At 34.3% G+C, this 21,860-nt stretch overlaps 3 protein-coding genes across 24 annotated transcripts in view; all 3 read right to left on the bottom strand.

The window, feature by feature from the left end:
- LOC128180251 (inositol 1,4,5-trisphosphate receptor type 3-like) overlaps window positions 1-4,608 on the bottom strand; it is a 99,972-nt gene extending 95,364 nt beyond the window's left edge. For 20 of the 21 annotated variants that reach the window (XM_052848198.1, XM_052848203.1, XM_052848192.1 and 17 more), the window contains exon 1: window positions 4,336-4,606. In XM_052848198.1, coding sequence (XP_052704158.1) covers window positions 4,336-4,418 — 83 coding nt within the window. In that variant the 5' untranslated portion in view covers window positions 4,419-4,606. Of the gene's footprint in view, window positions 1-4,335 lie in introns of all 21 variants that reach the window. The other variant, XM_052848213.1, reaches the window with a different exon arrangement.
- A 5,086-nt stretch (window positions 4,609-9,694) lies between these two features.
- Window positions 9,695-11,788, bottom strand: LOC128180269 (cephalotoxin-like protein). 2 transcript variants are annotated; one of them, XM_052848240.1, is made up of 2 exons: window positions 11,679-11,788; window positions 9,695-11,399 (listed from the first exon to the last, which is right to left on the bottom strand). In XM_052848240.1, the coding sequence occupies exon 2, from the start codon at window positions 11,397-11,399 to the stop codon at window positions 10,137-10,139; it is 1,263 nt and encodes a 420-aa protein (XP_052704200.1). In that variant the 5' UTR covers window positions 11,679-11,788; the 3' UTR covers window positions 9,695-10,136. The 2 variants fall into 2 exon arrangements, with proteins under 2 accessions (XP_052704200.1, XP_052704201.1); XM_052848241.1 differs by having other exon boundaries at window positions 11,673-11,745.
- Window positions 11,789-18,819: 7,031 nt separating this feature from the next.
- Window positions 18,820-21,347, bottom strand: LOC128180270 (cephalotoxin-like protein). The gene is made up of 2 exons (XM_052848242.1): window positions 21,194-21,347; window positions 18,820-20,144 (listed from the first exon to the last, which is right to left on the bottom strand). Exon 2 carries the CDS (start codon window positions 20,142-20,144, stop codon window positions 18,882-18,884), a length of 1,263 nt encoding a protein of 420 aa, XP_052704202.1. The 5' UTR covers window positions 21,194-21,347; the 3' UTR covers window positions 18,820-18,881.
- Between the last annotated feature and the right edge of the window lie 513 nt (window positions 21,348-21,860).

The raw sequence follows: 21,860 nt of genomic DNA, 5'->3' as shown, positions 1-21,860 counted from the left end.
CAGTTCTGGTCGTAACCAGAAGCAAGCAAAATTGTACTTTTTACTTTTATCATTTTCGATAGAATTTTCCCGACTTTTTTTCTTTTTAATTTCAGCGCATTATTGTAATGGTAAATACATGAGTATTGCTTTTTTCTACTGAGGTATCTCAGATATTTTCAGAATCTTTTCTGATTTTGTCTGTGCAAGACTCAATAACGGAAAGTGATTGAGTAACCAAGATTTGCTATATGATAGACCTAAACATCTAGATGTGCAGCAAAGGTATCAATGATTTACCCGGCATGTCCAGTCGACACCGGAACCAAACAAAATTGTATTTTTTAAACTTTCTTATTAATGGTAGTATATTCCATATTTTTTCAAAAATTCAACCCAGGATTAAAATCTCATGGTAAATCATCGTGATGATTATTGCGTTTCTTATGTTGAGATATCTCGGATATATCATTTAGATGTCTCCCTTTTTTTTTTTCATGTTTTATTTGAAATGTCAGAGTATCAACAGAGGAACACGTTTTCTTTTTTTTTATTATGGTTTTCCGCTTTGCAATTGCAAATGCAACGAAGTGTTTAATGGCAACTTTTGTAGTTTAGAGTTTAGGGTTTTAAAATTCGTCTATGGAAGACCTATTCGTTGCTCTCAACGAGATCGCATCTAGTTATACCGGTATTTCGTTTTCAGTTATAGAAGTGGGGCCCATTGCATGTACATGCATTGTATCCCCAAAATACAGTAAAATTAGTGTTATTTAATTTAAAAAAAAAAAGAAGTAGTAAAACATATTTGTAACTAAGTTTCATCCGACGGGTTTTTTTAAATTGTGAAAAACCCCTGGAATTAATTTTCAAACGATTGTCCGTCTCCTTGAAAGAATCTTAAAATAAGGTAAATTTGTGTGACGGTTTGATTTTCATCTAATGACCTTCTTATCTTTATTATAATGGAGGGGCCGGCAAGAAATGCATGTTATGATATTTGTGAAAAAAAAAATTAATGATACACGTATATGTGAGTGTAGAAGAATAGACAATTAGATAATTAAGGGGTCCTCTAAGGGGCACAGGTATAGAGTATACCTATGTTCACCTGAAAAGTACAAGAGTTGATTATTCATTATTACTTTCGTCATATGTTGAATTAATTTTATTTCATTGTAAAAAGTTAAAAGGAATTAACACGATTTCTTAAACTAAGATGTTACTCTCCTTGTTAAGAGCATTATATATGTTAAATTGACTTATTGACTTATTATAATCAAATAGTATATGCTACATACAACAATAAAATAGATACCTACTCCAAATTTTCCAAAATGTTTGTATTATAAGAAGCAAACAATTTTTTATAAGAAAGATTAGATAAAAATATGAAATTACTAAATTGAAAAACTTAAAATATTTTCAAAATTAGGGATATCGTTTTTATTTTGCTCATATTAATGAAATGTAATCTATCCTTAATTATCATGATAAAATTATCAAAACAAAAACATAGATAAAATAGAAACCAAAAAAAAAAAAAAAAAAACAAATGTTTTGCGCTTTTTCTCGCCTCGCAGCAACTAAATTGTTTAAATTTACATATTAAAAATTGAACTATCATGGATTCCCCCCCCCCCCCCCCACACACACTTTTTTGGGAGTATGTAAAAAATTTTAATAAAAGGGGCGCATAAGACATATAAAAACTGTGTAATATCTACATATAGCTTCAAGTCTGTAGGAGTATATAGGCTTTGTGTCTGCTGTTCGATCCGATTCAATGTATTCTTATATAATTATATACTTGAATAAAATACTTATTAAATAAAGTCTATAGCCCACGAAATTTTTAAAAACTGAGAGCGACAGATCTGCAAATATTATGTAACATTACATTTCAAAAAGGATGGAAAACAAAGCGTCGTTTACGTGGACCTGTCACCAATAGATATAAAGAATGTATGATATTACATGTATTTGTTCCTTTGTATTACCATACAAGCAACCATAAAAGACGCTAAAATGTTTGTCGTCTTTTTTTTTTGAAATGTAATGTTACATAATACATTAGATGCAGGTCTTTATTGTTATATACACGATCAAATACTTTTAAAATGAAGCATTCTTCATATCTTTTGGTTTTGAAAAAAAAGTACAAAAACCCTTTTATTCGACGGCAATCCGCGTTCAAATGACAAAAGTGTGTTATTAAAGATGGTATTGATTGGTAATTTTATTTCTGAGATCAATGGAAACAGATCACAATGAACAGACACGAGGTCTTACAATATACTTCCCTTACAATTATACATACGCTTAAAGAAGTTAAAATATAAGTATTCGACAGCGGAAAACCCCTTTTTGTGTGATCAGTTTGTTTAATTAGAAAATATTTTGATAGGGCTTTCGACAGACAAGTCAGGTCTGTATCGGCGGTAGAAGTCGGTGGAGTGATCCTCGTATCCACAACAGAGCCAGTAAACACTCTTTATTTACCCACATTCGGTTTTACCAATTTGTTCAAAGAGAATTCTGATTAACTTCCGACGACAGTTCCCCAAATACACAGGCTTTATTCAATCAAAGCGCTCATCAAAGCCTGTACCTCCACATTTGTTCAAGGGTTTCCTTTCTTGCCTTTTTTTTGGGGGGGGGGTTGGGTGGGTGGGTGTTTCTTTTTCATTAATTTTTCTCTTCAATCACAACTTCAGCTTTATAAGAACCGAAATCATATGGCTAGCGACATATCAGTGGTTGTGTAAAGTCGAAAATATTAATTAGATTAACAGGTACAAATTATCAAATGAAACATGCAGACCAACCAATGAACATATAAAAATCAACGACTTGGTATTTTATGCGAAAATGACTTAGGAGACGATTATCAGATGTTTCACAGTGTGTCATTATAATGTAAAATTTTCATTTACCGGGTGAGTTTAAATGTAAAATTTACAATGTTATTTGATGGCTACAAAGTTCGAAATTATGATATTGTAAACATTATATAATGGCATGGCTTTTCAACTTTATACCTCTATCTATCATCCAAGATGACTGTTTCGAGACTTATATATAAACAGCTTTGTTTTTCTTGAAAAAATGTTAGGGAATTGTTCATTGAATTTTAACTCATGAATACTTTTGAAATTAATCGGGTGGTAATTAATTGAAATGTATCAACGACTTAAGGTTGGTGCTCCCTCGTTCAACTTATAATAAATAATGTACCTTTATATTAACTTCCTTAATTTTGCATTCATAATTCTCTAAACGCAATTAACCCCCCCCCCACCCCACCCCCCCCCCCCCAACCCCCAACCCCCCCCCCCCCCAAAAAATAAAACCCAAAATTAATTAATATACAAAAATGTCTACCATTTCAAGGTTCTTCAAAATTTTAAAATTCCAATATACGGTTTTCAGAACTCCTAAATATGGAATCGCCCATCCCTACGCACCCCCCCCCCCCCCCGCTACATGTACTTCATCTCAAACTAATTCACGATTTGTCTTAATCTGATTCCGTTCGCTATTACAAGTATCTTACATGTATGTGTATGTGTGTGCTTATAAACAAAGAATAGGTAAGTATTAGATTCAACTATTGTGCTAAATCTTCTTTCGACAAAGGTTTGTGAAAATATAAACGTATTCGGGTAGTATACATATGCATTAACAATGGTTTTAAAACGAAGAAACTGATTAGTGTTGTTTTCTTTTTATTCATATTAAAAATGGAGATGAATTGAGGAACTGGGATGCATCTATTAGTCACATGTATGCAAATAACTCTCTCTCTCTCTCTCTCTCTCTCTCTCTCTCCATGCAGATGAATATCGGTCATCAAATATTCTGTGTTATCACAACTTTAAAGTTTGATCCATTAGAGGCTTTGATTTTCAAACATGATTTTCGAACTGACACGCGGATCCTATATTTCGATCGAATAAATCTAGACAACAGATAAGGAGAGAAGACATATTGCTGTTCAATCACTGCAATTTAAGTATATGTGTGAATAAATTTTCTTCAATTATAATAGAGTGGGTTCAAATATAAGAAATGATAAAGAATTTTAATATCTGAAAAACTGAAAATCAAGTGGGCCTAGAATTGGATATTTTGGAATTTGGAATTGAGTAATTGTTGTAGACTTTTAAAAATTATTTGTTTAATCATGAACATGACAGAGCATGGATACGTATGTCGAACCCCCCCCCCCCCCCAAATCTTACCTTATACACTGTCTACGCAACACGACACAATACTTGGCCGTCGTGTTTATATAAGCCTGTAATTATTATCAGGGATTAAGGAATGGGATTAAAATCAAAGAGTATATCTCACCTGGATTGTGTAGAGAAAATAAAACCGAAACTCTCCGCCGAATAAAGACACACCGTGTCTCCGACACTCAGAGTGTCATCCATGGTCACAACAATTAGGTATTATTCCATCCAATCATAATTCAACATGAAATCAAAAAAATTGACCACCGATTTCAGATTTTTTTTCACGTGTAATCTTTAATGAAGTTTTAGGCGAAGTACATATATATTCCAGCGATACGAGGCTTAGTGCAGCGTCGTCTTTAAATGCCTGACAAGTGCTCGCTATGCAAGACCCCTCACTATTATGATCTATTGATTTTACGGGTCATCGATTTTTCGAGTTTTGGGCCAACGAAATAGATATATGAGAAGAAGAAAAAAAAATTCGACACGGATAAAAATTTAAAAGTCTATAAATCAATGTACAAATGTGTACACGTCGCCTGGGAGATTTGTATATAACACGTGACCGGAACAAATTTCTGTTCACTCGTTTTTCCCAATAAAAACTGACAAGAAAAACTAAAAACTTTCCTTTTTTATTGTAGTCTTGTCTTGTTACTACATGTATTAAGATTATTTTACTTGAATAAAGGAAATGCGTGATAATAATTTTTCCAAAGAAATAGGAACTCTACTTTCTTTCATACATGGCTTTGTAAGGAGAGATAACACTATTTGAAGTGGTTTATTTAATCGTCTATATGAGAACAGTCCATTCATTAGTATGGTTAACAATACAGTGACTGTAGATGGTTAGGCATTCCTTTTAATGAAAGACGCTGTACCCTATGTAATAATAATCAAATAGTTGATGAAATGCATTTTGTGCTACTACATAGAATATAATGGTCTTTCATGTATAAGACAAAAACACTTTGAACCTAGATTTTGTGAAAGATCAAAAAATTTTAAATCTGTGAACTAATGTTTAATTTAGAACTAAAAAAACTCAAAACACTTTGTTTATTTATACGTGAAAGAGGTATAGCGATTTCGCCAACAATATAGTGCTTTTGCAAACATCGGACATTTTCAATATTATGTACAATATTTAGTTAAAACATATTAAAATAACCAAATTACACACTTGCTACGTTTTAATAAAAGAGTCTTAATTATCTTACACGACATTATTAAAATATTCAGATTTTGTTGGGGATATATAGGAAAATATATAGGTTTCAATAAAAAGTTGAAATTTTGACTTTGAAATCATATAAACCAAAGAAATCCGATTGAAATTATCTTGAAGCACACGTTTACATTGAATTAAATTTGGTTCATTGACAACGTGGTCTTCGTAGTGAAAATTAGACAAATATTTCAATTAGTGACCTTTCAAATACTTTTCTAATACAGTCATGTATATAGCCATTTATATTTAAAACATGTACATCATGTGATGTTGTGTGAGTGGCCTAGCGGTACACATCTCTATGAATAGGTCTATCCTTTTTGAACATTAAATTGTATATTTTTCTCATTATTTTTTGTTTATAATTTATACTCTACCTCTGACATTATATCTACGTACATTTGCGGACGAGGGGGATTCAAGTTCGGATATGTTATACGTATACACGTAATTCATTTATTATCAGTGGCGGATCCAGCACCGGCGCGCCGGGCGCGCGCCCCCCCCCCCCCCCCCCCCCCGTTTGATTTTTTTTTTTTTTTTGTGGATGATTTTTTTCTGATCATATAAAGTCATGCTTTACTTTAATATTAAATTCAATTTGTAAAATGAAAAATACAAAGATTTATAATTTGTAGGCATATTCATGTAGAAGTGTTATTTCATTCGATATAGTTTAGTAATAAAAAAAAAAATAGGAACGGCTCAACTTGTGTACGAGTGGACTTCTTGTGTAAGACTCGGTTTATGTAGTACATAATATTCACAGAATAATTACTCTTCTATTACTTATTCCTGTGTCGAGTGCTACTGTTGAACGAGGAAACTCAGCAATAAAACGTATTAAATCGTCCCAGAGAAGTACTATGGGACAGGACCGGTTAAACGCCCTTACTCTTCTCCAAATTCACAGAGATATTCCCCTAGACTACAAGAAAATTGTCGACATCTTCATTAACAAAAACCCAAGAAGAATGGTGTCTAACAATCCATTTAAATAAAACAGCTATAATTGTGTACGATATTTTGAAGTATTTCTTGTTTTTATTTATTTTAATTATTTACGACCGACAAACTCATTGGTGCAAATTTTCTCATGGACAATTATGACAAATAACAATATTATTGAGTAAAATTGCAAAAGCCTACAAAATGAACAAAATTTAGTTAAAAGTCTTATCCCAGATACAATGAAATAAATACTTATTATTTGTAAGAGCTCAATTGAAACTTTCTGCAGCTTTTGTTACGTCAAAATTAAATGTCTCATAACATTTTGGTAACATTTCTAGTGACTAAAATGACGCGAAAATAAGTAAAAATTGGCCCTCCAGACAACATGATTTTGCCTTTCAAAATATCTAGATTTCAGGAGCTTCCGGGGGCTTCGCCCCCTGGACCCCCACCAGGGCTTCGCCCTGGACCCACTGGGGGCCTCAAGGCGGCCCCCAGACCGCCTGCCTTTAACTGCGCCCCCCCCCCCCCCCGTTTTCAAATTCCTGGATCCGCCACTGATTATAGTGACCTGGGATAAATTGTATGTGTAAATACATGTAATATTATTAATGTTACTGACAGTAATTTCATTTAAAATAAAGTACACCTAGTCCATCCGACCTTTAAAGACATACAAGAAGTTCCTCAATTTTAAATTATTTTTCATTAAGAATTAACTTTTCATTATTGATTTGCCTTTAAACCTGTTAATGCTTAGAAATTCAGGGCACATTACCAGACCATTTTTGGAGTTCCAATATTTTGGATTTTTCCTTACACACGTAACAGCATGCAAAATGCATTTGAATGCATGCTTATGAATAAAGCCATAGTATATTTTTTTCCCATTGAAAGTATATATTGAAAGAAAAATATCATATTACAGATTATCAAAATTATCATATACATTACATATCACATATAATTTCCAATTTTCCATTTATTAGTGGCAAAGAATGCGGCCTTTCAGTTTGTTTTTCTTGCATGCTCATATTGACTTTAATCTTATGAATGTTGCGTGACCGTTCGATTCGGGAAATAAACCGCACGTGTAACTTTGATGGGATGGGGACTTGTTCCCCGAACGGTTACGCGACATTCAGGGGCACATAACAAAGAACCTTAGATCTATAAACTCTACATGCATGTGGCCTTTCCTCCTTTAGAGGGCGAGAGAAAGTTCGGATATGATTTGCATGATATAGAGGTTAAAGTACATAATAAAATTATGAATGTAATACTCAAACGCCAATAATTAATTTTAAAAGTTTACCAATGTTATTAATAAATCAATGATGTGCGATAGACAAAAAGCAAAGGAGGTATAGTTGTATTTCTGTAATACAAAGAAAGATAACTCTGAATCTTCAACATTTTGTGTTATGGCATGCACAGGCACCTGACGATATATTTTTTTCTCATCATAAAATAAAATGAAATTACAGCACAATTGAATTTTGATTAAACAAAGAATATTTGACCAAGCAAAACAAGATTTTTTTTTTGCATGTATTGATAGTTCGAGTAAATGTTCTTTTTATCACTGCTTTATACAATACTACCTGACATATACCTGCCAAATTTCAAAAATTAGATTGTCTTCTCATAATCTTGCTGTTGAAACTGGTCGATTTTAATAGAACCACCAGAAATCAGAGAAAATGTGTATATTGTAATTTTATTTGTGTGGAAGATGAATTTCATTTTATAATCATTTGGTGTGTCTTTTGTATGGTATTTTTCGTAAAAAAAAAAATACTAAACCTTATTTAGGGAATTAAAAAAAAAAAAACGGTCCGACGATTTAGAAGGCATTAAAGTACATGTAGCAAAACAAGTTGTAAAATGCTTAAGTATTCTTGTTATATTCAACAAATAAACTATCAAGATATAATAGAATGTTATTAATAATAAAAATTGGATGAAGATATGTGAGGGTTGTCCAAAAAGTATGTAGACGGAACACTAAATTTAAAAGCTGTTCACTGCAATCTTATCATACAACAATGTTTAGTCCCATGCATGACACTTTCTCAAACAATATTCAAAACCGTGCTTTATTTAATTTTTGCGATTAAGAAAAAATAGTAACGATAAGTTTTGCCAGGCGACGCATGTATTGTGCGACGTCGAAAATTTCCAGTATCTACATGTGTATATACACGTACATGTATGTCGTTATTAAACTCTTCACATCATTTACGGTAACATTTGCGTTTGATTTCCAAAAATATCTTAGAACAAAGTATTTTCTTTTTTTAACAGACATTTTGAGTTTTCATCTACTTCAAGTTATTCCCTACAAACATACGACATGCCTTGTACATGTATTACCTATTGTCTAACGCCTGTCTACCCGAAATGTATCGTTCAGTATTTCGTCATCCATTTCTATCAGTCGTATTTTTTCACTTGATGTTAAAACCAGCGTATTATTTTTGATGCTAGACTACTAACTTAAGAATTCATTTCAAAGCGATCGTGATTTTAATTAAGTTTTTAACTCGGCAAAGAATTTGTGAAGATTTTACAAAATTCTATTGGTTATCGGTGCGCCGGCTCAAACGCTGACGCCGTCATTTAACGAGTTACATATAACTCTTCAACGTCACAAAACGCGCCATAAAATCTTTAAAAATTTCGTTATAGCTGTTTATAGCCAAATATTTTTTGGGCAAATAATGAATTTAATTGCATTCTTATTGGGATTTTTATCTAATCAAAAAAAGGTACTCTCTCTTGATTTTTCGATTTCTTTGTGTTGATTTTTTGTATTTGTTTGAAATTGCGCCGCATGTCGAATTAATGATCAATTACGTTATCCAATCTCGTCCTCGGATATCAAAACAGAATTTTAATGCAAATTTGTGGCACGTTATGCCCCCCTGTGTCTTCGTTATTTTGGGACAAACTCTTGTAATTTATACCTTTGGATTGATTTATTTTCCACAAAACTACTATGTTCGAGTCCAGCTAAGAAATGAGAACATTGTCATTTTGAGCCAAAATCGTCGTGTGAGTAAATCGCTCCCGTTTTATTATTAGTACTTGCACTATTACGGAGTTGTACGATGCAACATTTTTTGGGGCAAGAAATGGCGATGAAATTGTATATTTAATTAACAAATTTAAAAGATGCAATATATATCTAATAAATCAGTCGTATATAAATCGAACTGGCCGTCATACCGTCAACATTGGCGATTACCGAGTATGTCTAAAATAACATTACACAACAACATTTAGTAGTGAGCACTTTTTATTCAAAACGAAATTCGAACATCAGATACAATGAAGCGCATTGAAGTGGTAAAATTTTTCGTTTGAATGGAATGTTCTGAACTTTGTATTGAATGTCAATTGTTACATAAGTCACGCCCATTTCTTTTGAAACGAGGAAAATAGCATTCGTTACAATGTATATGTACCTTCTTGGACGTACCGTTTCCATATTTTTTAGACGGTTTTAACATGCACGCACTTTGAATTTCCTTGTGGAAAATACTCCCCATTGCATAATTATGTCTTTTATGTTGTTTATGAAATCATATTTATAATATTAAAATACACTTCAAAACATTGAAATGGGCGTGTCTTATGTAACACTTGACGTTCGATACAAAGCTTAGAACATTCCATTCAAACGCAAACTTTTTACCACTTCAATGCGCTACATTGTACCTTTAATGGAACAAGAAAAACAAGTAAGATCCTCTGTTGCTGGTTACAAGTCGGGAACTTTCAGCTTTAGCGTGGAAATTTGCATTTGATTTGATCACACCAAATCCGGAGTACTTGCTGCAGCTTCTGACTGTGGAAACCCCATCGAAAATTTCCTTGGCATTCAGGTTTCTTTTATGGAACCACCATCCTTTTTTCACCATAGTCGCGCCATTGATAATCCCTTTAGCCGTGTTTTGGTTCAGTGCTGCTGTATTTTCCGAATTGCTTGCCACTAACAAATTGAATCCGTCCTGTCGGAGGGAGATGCCACCATTACATACCCACATCTGATGATTGTTGTCACCTCTAATGGCGTTGTACACAGCCACAAACCAGTTTCTCCAGTAAAATTTAGTGCTCAGCTTACTGTACACTGCTTTCGCCACGTTCTGGTTTTTAGCGCCTTTGTTGAATGTTAAAATCCTCTTGGCGTCATTCATGGCGACATCTCTGTATTTTCCCATAACCTCCCTGTCGGCTGCGTTCATGGCCTGGCTTAGTTTCATCATCTGAGCGGCCCATTTCGTTTTTAGTCTATCCAGAGAAGACGGATGCTTGAGTTTGTAGTATGCCATTTCGATCTGACTCCCCACAAGAATGAGTTTTGTAAGGCCCAACATGAACACTTGAATTTCCTTGCGGTCGTATTCATTGGCGCGCATGGCCTCCACAAGTAAATTACTTGAGAATGTGGACTCTCCCGATATGATGTGGTCGTACAGCATTTGGCCACTGTTCTCGTACACGCATTCATACATGTTTGTAAACGCGTTTTGGAAACTGGTCAACTCGTCGTTGTTGGAGGCGTTGAAGAACTTGTCCAGTTCTATTTTCATGGGGAGAATTTTCTTTTCGAATGAGAAGAACTGGATTCGAACAGTGTTCCAGTCGATTTTGCGTGCAATGTCATCCAGTCGCTGGTCTACTTGGTCGAACCGGTTTTCAATTTTGGCCAACATGTTTCTCATGAACTGCAGCTCGGCCGAATCTTGACTCGCCCCCGCAAGGGAGAAGAGGATTCCAATCACTGGCCCCACCATTCCCAAGTACGGACCCACCTTCGTTGCGAGTTTACTCATAGTTCCTGCGAAGTTTTTGTCGGCGATTGCTTGCGCCAGTTCCGTTCCGGCCTCGAGTCCTTGGTCGGCAACATCATTTCCGGTCTGAGCAAATATGGCCGAAACCACGACCAGAGCCAGAAAAGTCGTCAGGATAAACTTCATCTATAAAAAATAAACACTTCTGTTCAAGTTCTATGTCGTGTACTAAGTTACAAACTAACCATACAGACCAAAAAATTGTATCGGAAAAATTTACATCTATAGAATATAACTTTATTACATTGTGGAATTTATTCAAAATCATTCAATTCATACCAATACTATAGACTTGTATATATATATATATATATAACTATGTCAAATTAAAAAGATACCCTAAAAAGCTTGAATAAATTATCAATATTATAATTTTACTTTATCAAAGCACAGTCTTACATGTACCTCTATCAAGCGTCCACCTTCCTTCCCGCATTCGGGCGAACTCCTCTTTAGTTTTGCATGTAGTTCTTTTTATAACAAATTGGTTTTCGCGCCAATGCACGCTCTGCTCGAATTTTTAGGGTTCAAGCTTACCTGTGTGGCATCAAAGCTGCCAAACAATCCTAGGTCCCGCCTACCTATGAATCTAAACCAATTACTGAGAGGAAAAGGCGGAGTTCTGAGGAACAAAGCAATTTACTGACCAAAGATATTTTTTAGGGATGTCAACGAGTACTCGTTTAACCGGGTACTCGATCGAACGTCCGTATATCGAATACTAAAATCGGTACTCGGTTACTCGGATGTATATTTTTTAATATTTCTAAGTTGATTTAATAATACATTAAAACATCGGTTTTAAAACTTAAAATGTCCATTGCACTTGTACATACAGTAATTAGGATTCCTACGCCTCTAAATATGCTAAATGACCTTTATCGCCTGTGGCAATGTTTATATAGTAACTATCGTGACCAAGCACCTGTTACCTAGCTTTTCTCACCTTTGGCTGTCTTCTACCCTTATTTTTTGGCTTACTTTAATGATTTGTTTTCAATGAACATCGTTTATATAGTCTATTATATAAATTAGATAGCACACAGTAGAGAAATTGAACAGACCTAAAATGCCGCACCGACTTCAAAAGTCTGGAAATATTTTAAAAGATTAAAAAAAAATTAAACGTAAAATGTCAGCTGTGCGAAGTAAACTTATCCTATACGGAGGGGAATGACAAATTTTGTCAATTCTCCAAGAAGCCGTAAATTCTCGGGAAAAGAGACAGATGATATTACACGTGCGATTGTTGATATGGTTGTGTTTGATTACATGCCGTTACAAATGGTCGAAGGCAAAGGCTTTAAAAAACTGATGTCCATCGTTGCACCAAACTACAACATACCGTCAATGTACCCGGGTACTCGATCGGAAAAACGTCCGAGTAACCAAGTACTAAAAATTGACCGATTTGACATCTCTAATATTTTTAGTAGAAATTTTGTGTACGCAAACATTTACTACTTTTTCCACTACTATAGTAAAACAATTTTGCTACGTGTGAGCAAAGTAACCATTTTGGGGCTTTTTTGAGGAATCTTTATAAAGATACGTGGGACACCTCAGTTGACAACGGCATCTAAATTATATTGAATTGTTGTGCAGTTGCTTAAAATATTGGGTGATTTTAACAAGTTTTAGCGGAACTGGTTAAAAAAAAAATTTCATAACCCAATCGATACAATGGAAACTTTTTAAAACGTCGAAAAACATTTCGAGAGGGAAAACAAATTTTGCAAGCGACAATTGGTAAAACTGATTTTTTTCTTCAATTTTTAGAAATGAAAATTTAACATTATCAAAGAATCAATATTTCTAGATCTGCATGTTGCTTGTAACATGACAACTGACATTTGAAATTTGAATAAATGTTACGATTGAATTTACATGAAATTGATTACTAGTAAGTAACAAGAGAGAGAGAGAGAGAGAGAGAGAGAGAGAGAGAGAGAGAGAGAGAGCACTCGCGGTATATCAACTGTATGTGAAATGCGCTAATGTTATCAGATAAATACCTCGTCATTAAACAAGCTGAAGATACAGCACCCCGGCTAAGGTACATGTATGTGGACTAAGATAGATGTATTTACTATATTCATTATTAACAAATAACAACAACACACACATATATATATATATATATATATATATATATATATATATATATATATATATATATATATATATATATATATATACCTTGCATACAGCTAGCCGTGTACGCTGGACGCCATAAAAATTTTATTAAACATTTACTACAGGTACATGTGTTAATTTTATGTGATCTGTAATATAAAACTTTGTTTTTTTACATAACACCTTTCAACATTGATAATTAAACTCATGCAAATAAAAAATGACATTTTTTATAACACCAACAATGACCTTCCTTCTACAGTTCTATGAAAATACATCATAGCCAGCCAGGAAAAACCTAGAAATAAAAAACGATGCAGAATCGTGAAAAAATTCTAGGAAACCTGTATCCGTTGCCAATGCTAAATGATGCAAGAAGGGTGTGACGGACCTCACATAATACATATAATTTTTTCATTATTATATTCCCTAAATGCTAACATGGGTAAAACAACTTCTTGACAAAAAATATTTCAAAAATTTGGTCTATCGATCACAAGCGACGGCTAGAAAGTGATTTACTCTAGTAATTCATAATACGTTCATAACAATTTCTTGCCGCCCATTGGTCAATATTGGACCATAACAATTTGTAAAACATGACTTCCGTGAATACAACATTTTCCCGCTATACTGACGAAACGCGGGAAAATACAAATATCTCTACTCGTATGAACAAGTTGCTTGTGTACGGTTGTTTATTGTTTTAAAACGTATCAAATATACTCCGAATCTGATTGCTGATTTAAAATGAATCTTTCCTCCAAAATCATCACCACGTCTTCTCACACACAGAACAGGGGGGCATGTGACTGGTAAGTGTACACGTGACTCCGGTCGTCTTATGTACATTGCATGTCTTTTCGTTTGTTTTATGTTTTAACACTTCTCTGTTTACGAAGCTGTATAAATTTTTTTTTGTTTTTTTTTTCTGAATATCTTGTCACAAGGCTCATCTGGACAAAAAATCTCTCTCTCTCTCTCTCTCTCTCTCTCTCTCTCTCTCTCTCTCTCTCTCTCTCTCTCTCTCTCAGTTTCAATGAGATATGCACGTAAGTACTGAATTTTTTTTGGCACATTTTAGATGTCATGTACATGTTTTTAATTGCTGATAAACAAAATTAAGCTAAGAGTTGTAGTTTGATAAATAAAACATTATCAAGTCCACTTTATGAATATTCAAATGTAATTTGTTCTTATTGAAACCAATTAAACAATACATTTTCAAAAGAGATCAGATAAGAATGAAAACTACATCCATTCAAAAGAAAAATAAAATCACACAAAACAATAAAGCGCCCCCCCCCCCCAAAAAAAAAACGAACAAAGATTTTAAATCAAGAGTGGTTATGAAAACTTGTGCATGAATACGTACTTTCTCGTCCTTTTAACACATGCAGTGATCCGTATTTTATGGCGGCTGGGTGATCAATATATCACCGAACAAATCACTCTATAATTTGAGAGAATGATTCTTTAGCCATCCAACAAAGAAAAAAAAATCTAAAGCATATATTTTTGGAAGGTTGAATATTTTCTATATTTTTATACAGAGGTCTTCTTCCAAAGGAAAATTGATATAGTCTAAAATGACCACAAAAATCTAGCCCTCTTGAAATTACTGATCAGTTATTTTATGGCTTTTGAGCTTCAATCCTTCAAAAACCAAAGCAGTTCATTTTAATATTAAAAAAATACTGTAAATCCCTTGTTAAAATTTCAAGATCGTGATTTGCAATTCGTGTCTTCTCACAAACATTTAGGTGTTATTTTTTCTGAGGATCTTTCATGGATAGTTTATATCAACTCTATTATAGCAAATGCTCAAAAGAAATTGGGACTAATGAAAAAACTCAAATTCAAACTTAATAGAAAGTCACTATCATTGTTATATACTTCATTTATAAGACCTCAGTTAGAATATGCATCTGATGTATGGGGCGGGTGCACTTTCACTGATTCCGAAAGGTTAGAACAAATACAATTGATTGCAGCAAGAATCGTCACAGGATTACCTATTTTTGCTTCTAGGGATTCTCTTTATTTCGAAACAGGGTGGGAAACACTTCACCCCTGCGAATGTGTTCGGAATGTTTTCTTTATCGTTGCTAAGTTCGTAATAAATCCAGAGGTGCTCGAATGAAAGTTCACGAGACTTCACCGAGATTTGTTCAGTTCCTGTGAAATTTCGAGCGGAAGTATAAGTGTTCGGATAATTCTCAAAATACGTAAGTACTGATCGTTTTTCATATCATATCCTACTTTGATTTATGTTAAAACGGGAAAAGCTTTTACGATGTATGTCTTATTTCACCATCTAGCAGTTATTTATATTAAACGATAATATTCAGAACAGAGTTATCGTTCGTGTTCAACCACGTGTAGAGTGGTTGAAAATATAAACATTGGGTTGCTTAAAAAATCATAGCCATGTTTGATGCTTGTGGTGTACAATACCATGTTTTAAAAAAAAATAATGGGTGTCTGTTTTGCATTAAAACTTAGTATATCAAGCCATTTTCAAGGAACAATCTGCATAAAATGGTATAGTCTGTTTCGCTATTGATGTTATTACTAGGTCAGGCGCGGATCGAAAATTAATCCTGAGGAGGAATCTCTTTTAAGCATGTTAGTTGTTGCAACAGGAGACAAAATTTAATTTTTGTATTAGTCTCATTTATTTCTAGAACACATTTTATGCACCAATTAATGAAGATAAAAGTTTAAAATCAATAAATCTCTAAATTTTATATTTGACTACAAGGACCTAGATACTGTGAAAAAGACTATATACACGAGGTACGAATTTTACTGCGGAACTGAAAGGGTCAAATAAAACCACGTGGTCTAAAATTTGAATGACAATAACATTTGCATGGGTGCACTTGATAGTAGAAGGAAAATGTCCAGGCTGAAAACCATGTATAAAATTGATAGAAACTTTTTACCCAATTATGTAATGGACATTTTCCCAAATAAACGTGTTAATGCATCCAATTATTTTACAAGAAATGCACAAAACTATAGTATACCAAAATGTCGTTAACAATTGTTTAAATCTTCATTTGTTCCCACTGTTGTTAATGAATGGAATGCGCTTTCAAAGGATGTCCGTGAGAGCGACTCCATTCGCATTTTTAAAGAAAAAATATATGTTTCTATCATAAATCAGAATGATATTACCTGTCGAACAAAACCAGATTTTTTTTTACTTATGGTGACAAATTTTTTAATATTATTCATACTAGACTTCGTCATAATTGTGCACTAAATAGTGATCTTTTTCGTTGTAATATTATTAATAGTCCACTCTGTTCGTGTGGCAAGCTCGAAGACACTTATCATAATTTTTCACTTGTAATAAATATAAAGAGGCCAGAAATATTATGCTTAATGAAATTTTCAATATTGTAAATTTAAATATTGTTAATACTCATCTCCTACTTTGGGGCGACAACACAATCAGTGTCAGCGAAAAAATTTATTTTCTCTAGTTTATCGTTATATCAAAGGTACAAAAAGATTTAGTTGATGTTTGTACACCATTGATAATTTATATATAACTGTCATATGATCTGTTGACCTTACTCGTTGTGCATACATTATTTTTACTGTATTATATACTTGTATTGGGAGAGGGCGGTCTAAGTTTTTGAACTTGTGCCAATCCCTGTTGCAATTTTTGTACAATAAAAAATATGTTCAAATCAGTTATTTTGGTCCCAACAGGCATACAAAGGTAAATTATGGAACAAAATTAACATACACGTAATAATAGAAAGTCTGAATAGCATTTGAAAATAAATACAGCAAGGTATAAATTGACCTATGTACATGCACGTGTACATGTATTTTGTATTTCTATTGTTCCCCAAATTTCACAAGCCTATAGTAAAACTGGTTTTAATATCTTTATCATGGTGTAAACTGTTGGTTAAAATCTCCAAGAGATTTGCGTAGTAGTTTGAATTAAGTGCCAATTGATCGAACTGAGAACTGTAATACACAGCCAATGTGTAACACTATTTACCATCTGATGACTCTATGACGTTGAGCTCACACGTGCTTGTGGACAGACCGTGCACTACCCACCACCCCCCCCCCCTCCCATCCGACGACCATGACGTTGATCTGGGTTGATAGTTACTAATAATAATTCTGACGCGAAAGTACCATGTTATCAAAATTTTAAATGCAAATGCCTGGTTAAGTGATTGACTCTCTTTAGGTCAAATGGAAACCCGAGGACACACACCATGACATTGTAGTAAATCCCTACACGTTGACATTAGCAGCAGGCGATACGTCCGGTGACGTCATCATATGAAACGTCACGAAAGGAGAACTCAAATCAACGTTTTCCGGTAATGGTAGGTCGGTGCGAGGTAAGTTAAAAACTATAAATTTTGTACCAAAAATAGCAACAAAAAAAAAAAAGGAAACAAAATTTGATCATTTTCCAGGACAATAAATTCTGTAAATGTTTAGAGTGTATAATATAGCTGATTGTATTGTTATCAGTATTACGCAAACAACTGGACTTAGCCATTTAAAGACCAATCTTAAAAATTAAAAGAAGAAAACTTACTTTTTACCATAGAGTGGGTTTTCGTACCATTTTTTGGAAAATCGAAAAAGAGACGTTAATATGTGTTATCAATATTTGTTCTTTAAAAAATGGTACGATGACCCACTCTATGAAAAAATATATTTTGAACATCCGATTTCTATATCATTATATTTACATTTTGCAGTGTCTTCGCCTGTGATAGCACTACGTATCGAATTTGTACTATATAACCCATAATACAAATGACGCCAAATCGAGGCGCCAGCGGGGTTTGCTTATCTATCATTTAAATACATCATGGTACGATGGCTTAAAATTATATAAATATAAGTAATAAGGAATCATTCTTTGAATATTATGAGTTGATAATTTCGCTCGGGGTGTGATCAAATCTATCATAAAGCCCTTCGGGCTTTATTGGATTTGATCACGCCCCGACCGAAATTATCACCTCATAATACTCAAAGAATGATTCCTTATTTGTTGCCAAATTAGCATATAACTATTTTGTTGTCTTAATAACAATTAAATGTGAAGTTACTTTTTGTGGGTTATGGCAGCACTGAATGTATATGATTACAAATGTCTAATAAATGTAACAAAAGTGAAATTTGTTAGAAAAAAAATGATAGTTTTTTTTAATGGACCTGTGTGGTTTTTTGCCTCGGCTTATTCCCCCACATTCTTATACTATATTCTATGATTTTATAACACCACTTTTTGACTTTGTTTTTTGGAGAGGGTTTATATAGGCTTTGCCTGCTGCCTAATCCATTTGATTACTCAATAAAATATGTTTAAATTAATCAACATTGGTGATTACCGAGCATGTCTTAAATAACATAACACAACATTTATTAGCGAGCCATTTTTATTAAAAAAAATTCTAACACCAGATAACTTTAATGGAACAAGAAAAACAAGTAAGATCCTCTTTTGCTGGTAACAAGTCGGGAACTTTCAGCTTTAGCGTGGAAATTTGCATTTGATTTGATCACACCAAACCCGGAGTACTTGCTGCAGCTTCTGACTGTGGTAACCCCATTGAAAATTTCCTTGGCATTCAGGTATTTTTTATTCATCCACCATCCTTTTTTCACCAAAGATGCGCCATTGATAATACTTTTAGCAGTGTTTTGGTTCAGTGCTGCTGTATTTTCCGAATTGCTTGCCACTAACAAATTGAATCCGTCCTGTCGGAAGGCGATGCCGCCATTACATACCCACACCTGATGATTATTGTTACCTCCAATGGCGTCGTACACAGCCACAAACCAGTTTCTCCAGTAAAATTTAGTGCTCAACTTACTGTACACTGCTTTCGCTACGTCCTGGTTTTTGGCGCCTTTGTTGAATGTTAAAATCCTCTTGGCGTCTTTTATGCCGACATCCCTGTATTTTCCCATAACCTCCCTGTCGGCTGCGTTCATGGCCTGGCTTAGTTTTTTCATCTGAGCGGTCCATTTCATTTTTAGTCTATCCAGAGAAGACGGATGCTTGAGTTTGTAGTATGCCATTTCGATTTGACTCCCCACAAGAATGAGTTTTGTGAGGCCCAACATGAACACTTGAATTTCCTTGCGGTCGTATTCGTTGGCGCGCATGGCCTCCACAAGAAGATTACTTGAGAAAGTGGACTCACCCGATATGATGTGGTCGTACAGCATTTGGCCACTGTTCTCGTACACGCATTCATACATGTTTGTAAACGTGTTTTGGAAACTGGTCAACTCGTCTTTGTTGGAGGCGTTGAAGAACTTGTCCAGTTCTATTTTCATGGGGAGAATTTTCTTTTCGAATGAGAAGTACTGGATTCGAATTGCGTTCCAGTCGATTTTGCGTGCAATGTCATCCAGTCGCTGGTCTACTTGGTCGAACCGGTTTTCAATTTTGGCCAACATGTTTCTCATGAACTGCAGCTCGGCCGAATCTTGACTTGCCCCCGCGAGGGAGAAGAGGATTCCAATCACTGGCCCCACCATTCCCAAGTACGGACCCACCTTCGTTGCGAGTTTACCCATTGTTCCTGCGAAGTTTTTGTCGGCGATTGCTTGCGCCAGTTCCGTTCCGGCTGCGAGTCCTTGGTCGGCAACATCATTTCCGGTCTGAGCAAATATGGCCGAAACCACGACCAGAGCCAGAAAAGTCGTCAGTATAAACTTCATCTATAAAAAAAACAAAACACTTCTGTTCAGGTTCTCTGTGGTGTATTAAGTTACAAGCAAACCATGCAGACCAAAAAATTGTATCGGAAAAATTTACATTTATAGAATATAGCATGAAAATAACTTTATTACATTGTGGAATTTCTTCTAAATCATTCAATTCATACTATTACTATAAACTTGTATTTACCAATGTCAAATTAAAAAGATACCCTAAAAAGCTTGAATAACTTATCAATATTATCGTTTTACTAACAGCGTGCCAGTTTGCTTGTCGGGCCGGGCTAAAAAATTTGTATGCCGATTATTGTATTCCTCACCGATTGGTTGTTTGATTTCATTGATGTGAATGCTAATTTGCATATCAAACACTGAACTCAGAAACGCACTGACCAATGACATTGCATGATGTTTTGATAGTGAATATCAACACGTGGACAGTATAAAGACTGTTGTTTGTTGAATTTATTTCTTTACGTTTATAACTTCGTAACTATCCGATAGTTTTCGTAATATTTGGTTTACTTCAAGACTGGTTATTTCATGCAAGAGCGCTTCCGCTTCCAGTATAAATAGATTTACCGGGGAGTATTCGATTAATGCGACGTTTATTTCATTTGATTACATTGTCCATCTTCCCCTTTCTAGCGTTTTGTTACCGATATGAAAATTGATGAAACAGTATGTAACTTTTAGTACCATATGCAGAAGACCCCGTCAAGGAGGTCCGAGTAAAATGGTGTAGGCATACTACTATAAATCACATTTCTAGGCATATACATTCAATACATTTAACAAACAACAAGCTTTATACTGTCCACGTGTTGATATTCACTACCCCAAAAACCATGTAATGTCATTGGCCAGTGCGTTTCTGGGTTCTGTGCTTGATATGCAAATTAGTATTAACTTCAATGAAATCGAACAACCAATCGATGAGTAATATGATAAACAGCGTACAAAATTTCAGCACGGTCCGACAAGCAAACTGGCACGCTGTTAGTAAAACTATAATATTATAATTTAACTTTATCAAAGCATAATCTTACCTCTATCAAGCTTCCACGTCCCTTCCCGCACTCAGGCGAAATACTCCTTAGCTTTGCTTGTAGTTCTTTTTATAACACATTGGTTTTCGCGCCAATGCACGCTCTGCTCGAATTTATCGGGTTCAAGCTTACCTGTGTGGCATCAAAGCTGCCAAACACACCGATGATCCGCCTACCTGTGAATCTGAACCAATTACTGAGAGGAAAAGGCGGAGTTCTGAGGATCAAAGCAATTTACTGACCAAAGATATTTTTAGTAGAAATTTTGTGTACGCAAACATTTACTACCTTTTCCACTACTATAGTAAAACAAATTTACTACGTGCGAGCAAAGTAACCATTTTGGGGCTTTTTGAGGAATCTTTATAAAGATACATGGGACACCTCCATTGACAACGGCATCTAAATTATATTGAGTATTTGTGCAGTTGGTTAAAATATTGGGTGATGTTAACAAGTCATAAAGTTTTAGCGGAACTGGTTAAAAAAACATTTCAAAACCCACTATTATATGGTCAAAATCGATACAATGAAAACTTTTTAAAACGCCGAAATACATTTAGAGAGGGAAAACAAATTTTGCAAGCGACAAATCGTAAAACTGAATATTTAGAAATAAAAATTTAACATTATCAAAAAATACATATTTCTAGATCTGCATGTTGCT

This window comes from Crassostrea angulata, chromosome 4, assembly GCF_025612915.1.
Source record: "Crassostrea angulata isolate pt1a10 chromosome 4, ASM2561291v2, whole genome shotgun sequence".
NCBI classification, from domain to species: domain Eukaryota; kingdom Metazoa; phylum Mollusca; class Bivalvia; order Ostreida; family Ostreidae; genus Magallana; species Magallana angulata.
The sequence above is the reverse complement of the archived record's forward strand: the minus strand, read 5'-3'. Positions and strand labels throughout refer to the sequence as shown.

Bases quoted from the DNA above. Each gene is read 5' to 3' on its own strand.
- LOC128180270 (XM_052848242.1), bottom strand. From the start codon at position 20,144: ATGAAGTTTATACTGACGACTTTTCTGGCTCTGGTCGTGGTTTCGGCC.
- LOC128180269 (XM_052848240.1), bottom strand. From the start codon at position 11,399: ATGAAGTTTATCCTGACGACTTTTCTGGCTCTGGTCGTGGTTTCGGCC.